General features: G+C 35.1%; 1 protein-coding gene across 1 annotated transcript; it reads left to right on the top strand.

The window, feature by feature from the left end:
- Positions 1–5,519: 5,519 nt before the first annotated feature.
- LOC145009949 (uncharacterized) lies at positions 5,520–7,255 on the top strand. The gene is made up of 2 exons (XM_078968560.1): positions 5,520–5,701; positions 6,700–7,255. The coding sequence occupies exons 1-2, from the start codon at positions 5,520–5,522 to the stop codon at positions 7,253–7,255; spliced, it is 738 nt and encodes a 245-aa protein (XP_078824686.1).
- The last annotated feature ends 3,692 nt before the right edge of the window (positions 7,256–10,947 follow it).

Raw genomic sequence — 10,947 nt, forward strand, 5'->3', positions numbered from 1 at the left:
TTTTTGTGGATGATCCAAGCAGATGAGAAAATGATGTCATCGAATTCAGATTGAATGACGCCATTGTTGTACGGACAAAAACTTCAAGATGATACAAAAACTTTTGAGAATTTTGAAATCAAATTGTATAATTCTATTCAGAATCACACAATGAACACTCGATATACAAATGTTTCTGCAGAATCAAATCCTAGATTGAGATCAAGAAGAATTTTTCAATTTCAAAAAGGACGGAAACTTTTTGAATCAAACAGTAGATTCAAAAACCTTTTTGATCGTATGAAAATCAGATCACAGAAAGGATTCCTGCTCTGATACCAATTGATGAGATTTGTTATCGAGTTTAAGATTAATTCATGTAAGAATTCAGAAAGAAGAAAAACGATGAGCACAAGAGTAAATATAATTTTGGTTCAGCTCATATTATGCTCTTGATTTTTACAGAGTACAAAGAATATTCTGTAAAGACTCAGTGAAAAGTTACTACTCACTTAGTACAGACCCCTATTTATAGGAGTACAAAAGCATAATAAAAATACTAAGGACTAGACATTAAGACTATTCATTAAAATGCCTTAGTAAAAATAACATAACTTCCGAAGACTCTTCTTACGAAGACTAAAGATCCTTCGTAACAACTAACACTTCGATATATTACAACATTTAAACTCTAACAGAATCGTTTATAATATATGTATTTAGGACTTCATATCTATTGTAGATTTAGTATAAACTTATTCATTAGGTAGAGTTCATACTACTTTTGGTTATCTACGAACTCTTAACTTTGGAAAATCATATTTTCAGTTTTAAGGTTCTAGTTTCTAGTTTTTCTTCTGTGTTGTAGTTTTGATTTTGGTATTTATTTTTAGTTTGTAAGTTTATTCATTAAACATGTTGGTAAAATTTATTAGAACCAAATAATTAAGTAAAAAAAATATAATCTAAAAACAAGTAAATAAATTCTTTTTAGTATAGTTTCAATAAAAGAACCATAAATACATTAGAATACTTTTAATTTTCCAAATACTTAATTAAGTAGACATATACATAAATTTACACCATTTTGGACAATTTAGTTTATGTATGCATGTTTTTAGGTTTTTATATACAAAAACTGAACCAAACATAAAAATTGGGTTTTTCTAAAATCCAAAAACCAGAATGTTAGTGTTTGAAATGGCATGGTTTTTCACTTTTATTTTTACACGCTTTACACGCCCATAGCTTATTTGCTATGTTGGTTTGTTGAGAGTAAATACAGAAAATCAGATATGAGGTTGTGGGTTGTTTGAGCAACATCCTAATGAATTGAAAATTTGTTATTATGTGTGATGGAATGGATAATCGATACAAATCAGATGGAAAAAAAAGCATGATGGGTGAGTGTCATTTCAGTGAAAAATCTGATAACACGACCTAAAATAGACTGTCAATTGAGTCACTAAAGAAGGGAAGGTCGATGTCCAAAGGCTTTAACTCATTCTATATATTATTCAAGTTAATGTAAAGAAATGTACTATATAGAAAGCTAAATGCCCTAATCTAAATCTGGTAGGTATACTCTAATTACGAATGATTACAAAGGTGATTCCCAAGTGTACAAAATCATACATTAACTTGGTATGAATCAAAACCAAATTAGGCTTTGCAGTATGGGTTGGAGTTGGCTACGCATAGTGTCAATGTCGCAAGGCCACCTACGCGTGAACACCGCCCCAGGTGTGCGTAACTTCCTTGTCGCGTGGGTGCGGTTACAAACGAAGATGAAAAGGATGATTGGATAGGCTTTGCGGTATGGGTTGGAGTTGGCTACACGTAGTGCCTACGTGGAAAGGCCACATACGCTTGAACACCGCCCAAGGTGTGTATAGGTGCCTTGTGGCGTGGGTGTGGCTACGGACGAAGACAAACGAGATGATTGGTTAAGCTTTTTGACCGTTCCTTTTTTCTTCCTTTTGCTTTGATAGTTACCAACTTAAAAAAATTCAAACAAAACCTTAACACACATATATAAATACATACACAATATAAACAAACACATTTCCATTCACATCACAAACATATTTATTTTCCCTCTTTCAAACATAGATATGAATATTTTTCGGATTTGATTTCTTCTTCTTCATCCAATGATGATAGTAACTCTGATAAAGATGACTTGGTGTTGCACACGTTGTTATTTACGGCACGCAATAGGGTGTAACAAAGAGCCAAAAGTTTAAATACTGAGAAGAAGCATAGAATTTCGATAGTTCGGGATCATATGGCGACACACGAGCTTTTGGTACGTGATTACTTTGCCCCTGATAGTTTGTACGACCTATCAAAATTTGAAGACCGATTTCGTATTAGTAGAAATTTATTTTTACGTATTGCTAGAGATTTGGAAAACAATTATTAGTTTATCAATTAAGATGGGATGAAAGAGGTAAACGTGGTTTTAGTACACTACATAAATGCACAACAACCCTTAGATAATTGGCATACGGCATAGCAGCAGATACGTCAAATGAGTATCTGAAAATGTATGTGAGGACTGGTCGAGAATATGCTTATCTTTTTTGTGTGTCATAGATATTTATGGTGACATATGACATCCAACTAGAAATGATATCGAACAGTTGTATGTCGCACCTGAAGCTACACATGGCCTACCAAGAATGCTTGTCAGCATTGATTGTACACATTGGGAGTGGGCAAATTATCCCAATGCATGGCGAGTTCAATTCACACAAGGTGATCATGGCATGTCGACTATTATACTAGAGGTCGTTGCTTCACATGACCTATGGATTTGGCATGTATTCTTTGGTATGGTGGGGTCAAATAACGATCTGAATGTGCTTGGAGCCTCTCCGATATTTAATGATATTTTGCAGGGTAAAGCACCAAACATGTCGTTTGTTGTGAATGAACATCAATATAATTATGGGTATTACCTTGGTGATGAGATATATCCAGAGTACGCTATGTTTGTCAAGTCGTACTCATTTACGACCAATGAAAAACAAATATTGTTCAAGTTAGCACAAGAATCGACAAGGAATGATGTGGAACGGGTGTTTGGGGTCCTCAAACAAAAGTGACACATTATCAAACATTCGGCACGGTCATGGGATAGGGAGAAATTGACGAAGGTGATGACTGCTTGTTTTATTTTACATAACATGATAATTGAAGAAGATGGTAGGGCTATTTGTATGTATTATTCGGAGGATATTCTTAATCTGTAACGCCTGGGTTTCGGGGCTAATCATTTTAGACGATGTAATATTATAGGTCAGCTATTGTAACTCTTTTGGAAGTAATATAGATGAAATAATTGAATATTATGTGAATTATGTGAATTTGTATGCTTATTACTTATTTATAAACTTATAATAAATAAAGAATAAAAATAAGCATCAAAATTAAAGTGTGAGATAAGTCTGATATCTTTATATAAAGTTGTAGTGGTTGAAACAAGGATTCCGGGGATATAAAGAACGCCGAAATCCGAGTTATAACAAAGAAGTTATGACTCGTCGAAGTTTCGCGACGGAACCGACACGACACCGAGAAGCATAAATAGTAAATTTACGATGGAGCCACTATTAGCCTTATTGATCTAAAAAAAAGTTGTAATATATGTTAACCCAAGAACATACAAAAAAAAACAACGCCCAAATCTGACTTCGTATGAGGAAGTTTTGATTTTTCGAAGATTCGACTTAGTAATGCACGACCCGAAACTCGAATTCTAGTTCGAGCGGATTTTAGCCCATGCGGCCTAAATGAGAGTTGAAGATCTCATTAATAGGAATTCAATAGTAAAAAGACAGACGAAAACGGAGTCTGTATGAAGGAGGTACGAATTCTCCACGGTCATTTAACAGCCAAATCTCCTTCTACTATTAAATTTTAATATCGGTTGAGAATTAGCCGACAAAGTCAAAATAAAAGTTGTAGATCTTGTTTTTACCTACGCGTGGAAAAAAAGAACATAAAAAACGGAGCTCGTATGCGAAAGTTACGAGGTTTAGAAGTTAGCAGAGTGCTACTACAAAAGGGGTGACGTGGCACAATGTAGGCCACACACGTTTCACCATCAGAATGCTGACACCTGGCCTGGAACTCGACGAGTTGGAGGCCAAATCGACGAGTTTTTGGGATTTCCAGCCTATAAGTAGAGGTGTCGGGTTCTCTCATTCTTCACACCTTCCCAACTTCACTTTCTCTCTCTAGTTTCTCTCTCTAAAGCTCCCCCCCCCCCCTAAAGTCTAGGTAAACCCCCTAGAACCCGAAGGAAGCCCGAGAAAAGAGCCTTCGGCTCGAAGAATGTTGCTCCAGCGAAGCCCGATTTTGAGAAAAATCCACTGTAAGTGAGCTACGCCTAACCTATCTTTAGTATAGCTTATGTTTTAATATAGTAATGTTATTAGGACCTTATAATAAGTACTTGGGCTATTATTATGTGTTATATAATTATCGTTTAATGCTTATATAATAGTAGACTATTAATTATTCTCGGTGAATATTAGACTAAACCCTAGTGGTAATGATATTAGGTTTTGCCGAAGGAAAATTGTGTTAAGAGTAACGAAGTGTTGTCCAAGCGCCAAGTCACCACCTTCTCGGGTGAGTGCATAGTTACTTTCATCTTACACATAAATATGAAGTATTATATATAAATTACATGCTAAGGGTGCATATTATCTGAGTACTTGTTGTCTATGTTGGATGAATGATTTTATACATGTTTTAAATGATTTAAACTTTATATGTATTTTATATCTAAAAAAATGTAGGGGTAAAACATGGGTAGATGTACTAAGACGATATGTGATAAAATGATGAGAGGTCTCGATGTTGTTGTTGTTGATTCCGTCATCTAGCGGAGTATGAATGACGACCACAAACTCTTCTAGACAGTCCAGTGGAATGCTAGCTCGCAGCCTGTAAGCGTTTGTGAACGATGTGTTCACCGGTGTACTCCATCCCCCATATGGTTGCCTTAAGGACATTTATTGCTGAAGAATCCCCTTAGCATTAGTGTACATCCCGAAGTTGATCCTTAGTCTAGGTCCCTTATGATATGTGTTTTAGGGACGTAATGTGAGCATAACGGGAACGGATAATCGGGTTATTGTTGTTTGATGAAATTAATAAGCTTATTTATTGTGGGTTGAAAACCCTATGTGCTCACCAGGCTCCTAAGCCTGACCCACTCAGTTTTATGTATTACAGGTAGTGGTGCTCGAGCATTGATGTGATGTTTTGGATGAGGGATTACGGATATAGGCCTATAGATATGAAATAATGTAGTAAGGCTTATATTGTACTGTTTATGCTTTTGATCTGTATCGAACATGACATCCCGAGTCTTTTTAATGAAATACATTTCTATGGAAATGATTTGATAAATCTTTATAATATATTTATTTTGGGAACAAATTCCGCAACATTTTCATGAAAAAATATTACTCTGATTTTCAAACAAGCATAAACAAAAAAATTGGTTTTTTCTAGCCGTGGAAATGGAGATGTCACATAACCCACCTGCAGTAATACAATTCGGCAGCCCTGCATACTTCACACGACTTTTGGAAATACAAAACAACGAAACACATCACAATTTAAGTTATGATTTGACCGAGCATATATGGCAAAAGCAATTCCAGCAATACGGTGATAATGATAACAACGAGGAGGACGACGCGTAATATTTTCTATGTTTTTAGTAATTTAGGTTTTAAATGATTATGTTTTTTAAGTAATGTAGGTTTTAATTTTTTTTTAAGTTAATGTAAAATGTTTTTAATTAATATTTATGTTTTTATTTTTGTTTAATAATTATTTTTTAAATTATTCTAATGTTAAAAAAAAATGATGTAGAGCGATGACCATTTTAGAAAGTTAGTGGGTTGATAGTGGATTGGTAGTGAAAATGACATGGCGATGAGGTGACATCACTTTTTCGGTAGGTTAGGTATGATCATACCCTTTAGACTATGTGGTATAGGCCAAACAAGAAGAAACGGGGATGAGGTAACACGCCTCAACGGCATCGTGACGAGCTGCACAACCCCCCCCCCCCCCCCCCCCTCCCCCATCTCGTTGTTGCTTGTTGTGGCTATTCTCGTTGCCTTCTCGACTAGATGAAACGAATAAAAATGGAACGTTACCCTTTTTAAACCGTTTGAAAATGGTTATTTTAATAAAAAAAACTTTAAAATTAATTTTTTTTTCTACATAAATACCTATTATATCTAAACAATTTTTTAAACACATAACTTTTATCTTTCTCTCTATAGATCTTAATTATCTTTAAAAAAATTATGGATCCTTTCGACTCGCCCAATGATTTCGATGACGATATATTGGTCAAGATGATGTATCAGTATTATACTAACGAGCTGCTACAACCAGACCCAGCCCCGCTACTAACAAGACGTGCGATGTTAAATAGAAATCGTGAGGAAAAACATGAACATCTATATCGCGATTACTTTGCGGATAATTGTGATTACGGGTCGAAGGACTTCAAAAGAAGATTTCGTTTGAGTAGGAATGTATGTGTTCCTACGGATCGCCAATGCCTTGAAAAGCCGGTATCGCTTCTTTACTATACTTTTATACAAAAAAAATCTAGTACATGTTTCTTTAATTTTACAACATATACAATATATTTTTAAACTGTAGTTAATATATGTTTAGGTATGAATTTTTCCAATTGAGATATGATGCTAGAGGTAGACGAGGGTTTACAACTTTGCAGAAATGTGTTGCGGCCATTCATTTGATGGTTATGGGGGAGTCACCCAACACCATGGACGACTATATGAGAATGTCCGAAAGAACCGCAAGGGAAAGTTTATATACATTGTCAAGGGGTGTTGTTGAAACATTTGGAGACATGTTTTTGCGGAAACCTTCGTTGCATGATTTGCAAGAATTGTATGCAGCGCATGAAGAACGCCATAGGTTTCCCAGAATGATCGGAAGCATAGATTGCACACACTGGAAATCAAAAAATTGTCTGGTAGCATGGAAAGGGAAATACGTAAGTGGTCATCACGGATCACCTTCGTTGGTTTTAGAGGTTGTTGCTTCTCAAGATTTATGGATTTGGCATGCATTTATTGGGGTTGCGGGTTCTAACAACGACGTCAACGTTCTTCATCAGTCGCCAATATTCGACGATCTTTTGAATGGAAAGGCCTCGGATGCTCCTTTCATAGTGAATGGAAACGAATACAAATATGGATATTAACTTACAGATGGAATATATCCTCAGCATTCTACATTTGTGAAGGCGTTCCGCCACCCGGTTGAAGAACGAGACAAATTTTTTAAGAGAAGACAAGAAGGAGTATGTAAGGATGTGGAACAAGCTTTTGTAGTGTTGAAGGCGAAGTGGCATATAGTCAAACATGCAGCACGACCATTGGATTTAGAAACTCTACGATATATCGTGTATGCATGTATCATAATGCATAACATAATAGTAGAAGACAAAAGGGCGAAATATTCCACACTATATGCCAATAGAGCCGAGACACGTTCAGTTTCAACCAGGAACAAAAGATTATTTGCATCGCATTGTTGACATTCAGGACGTAAATAAACACAGACAACTTCGAGAGGACTTGACGAATTATATCCTCTATGGTAACAATAAAGATAACGAATAGCGTTGTATTTATTTATTTATTTTTGAATTTAAATGTTATTTTTTTTTTTGAATTTGGATGTTATGTGTAATTTAATCTCCATGTTAATTTTAATCTTTAGAAATTATTATATGTTATTTATATTTTTTAAACATTATGTTTTATTTATTATGTTATATTTAAAAAATATTTGTGTAAATTTAAAAAAAAATCGAAAAAAAATAAAGTATAAAATGGAAAAAAAAAATTGGTGTCATAACAAGATACAACATGGTAACCATTTCCTCACTTGGTATTATAACACCATTGATGATGTGACATGTGATGTGGCACCAAAATGGTGTTACATCTAGTTGTCAACAAATAGTGCTTTTAGTATCGCACCCTAAAACGGATAACGGCGGAATACGTTTCGGGGTGGAGGACGTCATGTAAAGTATCATCACAATTGCATAATATTAAAAACAAGAAACATATAACCATTTCATTACATAGTGAGTTTAATTACAAGTGTGTTCTGTAAAGTTTCAATAGACACCAAAAGTAATCCAAAAACAAAAGATCGATCTTGTATGCTCCATCTTCTCCAAAATGCTGCACCTGTACCTATCTATCTTTGACCTGAGGATACAAGTTATTTTGAAAATGAGTATCAGCATAAAGCTGGTGAGTTCATAAGAATTTAGTAAATTTTGTATAAAATGCGTTAAAACTTATAGTGTGAAAAACTGCAATTTACATTTATAAGTAGTAGAAAACCCTAGAAAATCCTATATTTTCCAGTAATACATCGCAAGTGAAAAACTCTAAGTTGCATGTAAGTTTTATCATTGAAAACCGTTTGTTGTAAAAGTGTGGTACTAAAATCTCCAGTATGTAGTGTAGATAGAGGAAAAGTTATCCCTGTTGTCAGTATTAATGGTGCAAATTCCCATTAGTAATAGATACTTATTTACTTCGGGATATTAACTTAGACTTTAGTCTTAATATTTTAGTGTGGATACTGTGTATTCCTTTTATGTGACCAATAGTGTGAACAATAGAGGATCCTATGACCTTCCCGGTCATACATAGTGTAGTGAAGTAGGGTCATCCCTGGGTCTGTTCGACTCGGACTGAGGTTAACAGTCGGGATATAATAGTGTTTGCCCCATATAGATCTATACATGAAGTGTCGCCTTCCTTCCGAAAAGCTCTGGTCACAGTAGGTAGCGCGTAGAGTATCTTGTAGAGAGTTAGTGTGTTATCTTCAGGATTAGTGCTTTCTTTTGTATTATAGTTTAGTAGTCTTTTATGTAGTTCATAGTGTGTTCTCTTATTCGTGTATCGTTTTGTAATAGTATGAATTATAGTATGTATAGTAGTAGCGGTAACGAGTAGTAGTGGCCTTAACTATACCTATTATAGTTAACTTAGTGTGTATGGTTCTTGGCAATTAAGTAATATAGGCATCGAATGAGATGAAAATGCTCGTACCTAACACCAATATACATGATATATAACTAAGAAATCAACGACAGTCGGACGGATAACAAATACCCTAAGCCCACAATCAAACAAGAACAGGAAATAAGGCGAGCTATCGGTCCAAAGTCCTTCAAGTCTTACTTATATAAATGTATTAGTGTAGATACATTTTATAAGAAAAGTAATTTAATAAAAATCTTGACCAAAGAAAACATTTAAAAAAATAGTTTATTTATCCAAAGTAGTTCTGAAAACGTAAAGTTCTTTTATAAAGCATAGTGATAAATCACATGTGATTTGTACTACGGGTAGTAAATCACATGTGATTCACTTCCAAAAAAATGTATATTTGACTTTTATCCCCCCTAAAACATATGAAAACATTAGAAAGGTTCATTAAGGGGTATTAACTCACCTGAAATCGAGTAAATCGGGTGGAATTGTCGGTTGAGCGTTTGGTGTCAATTAAGGACTTGTACACCTTTTAAGACCCTATTAACATATGAGATATATGTTTTACAAATAATTAGTCACTTATACTTTTTATTAAAACATTTACATATCCTAAAATCGATTCGAGGTCTTAAGGGGTCCAAGAGCTTACTCCCTTGGAGTTTACGACCCAAAGGCCACTCCTTGGGATTTTACGGCCGTAAGCCTCATGGCTTGGCCGTGAACTCTTGTTCACTCCCAAATCTTTGATGTTAAGGTCCTTATTTCATCACAATAATTTTCTAGTGAAGGTTTAGGGCTATTTAGGGGGTTTAAACCCTCATTTGATGAGGTTTTGGGGAGTTTACAGTCTAATCTTATGCTTGGGCTGTAAACTCTAAGTTACCCCTCAAAACATAATGTTTAATGGTCCCAAACTCGAAATGGAATGTCCTTAAGTCATAACTCAAGCCTAAACATGCCTTGGAAGGGTTTTTGGGGCATTTTTGCATGGATAAGGGGTGTTTACGGCATAAGCACGTGCTTGGGCCGTAAACCCTCTTTTATGCCCTAAAAACTTATGTTTTGATGACTAAACACCCCTAGGTAAATCCCTTAACTAGTATCTAAGCTTAATATAAGAAAATTTGGGACTTTTGGCAACTTTTTGAGTGTTTACGGCCTAAGGAGATTCTTAGGCCATAAACTCCTTGTTCATGCCTCATTTATATGATTTTTGAGCTATAATTACAATAATGCATGTTTAGAACAAGTTAGGGAGGAAAATCGTACGTTTGGGAGCCGGAAATTGCGGTTTTTGAGCTGAAAACAAGTTAGAGAGAGAAAGTACTGAGAGAGAGGAGTTTGAGTGGTAAAAAGCTTCTAAGTGGTGTTACACTTCCTTTTATATGCCTCGGGTATTTCACCCGGTACACGACTACCCGATGCTAAAGTTTAAAGGGGTTTAAACTTTTTACCGGAGTTAAGTGGTTGAAAAATAATATAACTTTATTTCGTTAAATGGAACTAACATTAACGAGTAATATTTAGTTTCACTAAAATGATAATCACATGAAATATAAATAAATAATTAAATATTCATTTATTTCATGACTCCAAATTACGGAACTTTTTATAAATGACATATTCTGTTAGCGGAAATGGAATTATATAACGGGTTTAACGTTGGGTTGCCATATCATCCCCCCGTTAGGGGAATTTCGTCCCGAAATTTAGAATTCAAACAATCAAGTTATTACAGTACTACTAAGCGAAAAGATGGGCATATTTGAGTTTCATTTGATCCTCGCGCTCCCAAGTGAATTCTGGTCCCCGCTTGGTGTTCCACCGAACCTTCACAATTAGGATGCGGCTTTGTTTCGTTCGTTTCACT

This window comes from Lactuca saligna, chromosome 8, assembly GCF_052625555.1.
Source record: "Lactuca saligna cultivar CGN05327 chromosome 8, ASM5262555v1, whole genome shotgun sequence".
Lineage (NCBI taxonomy): Eukaryota > Viridiplantae > Streptophyta > Magnoliopsida > Asterales > Asteraceae > Lactuca > Lactuca saligna.

Bases quoted from the DNA above. Each gene is read 5' to 3' on its own strand.
- LOC145009949 (XM_078968560.1), top strand. From the start codon at position 5,520: ATGGAGATGTCACATAACCCACCTGCAGTAATACAATTCGGCAGCCCT. The intron at 5,702-6,699 runs GTAATATTTTCT...ATATATGTTTAG, and splicing joins AACAACGAGGAGGACGACGC to GTATGAATTTTTCCAATTGA.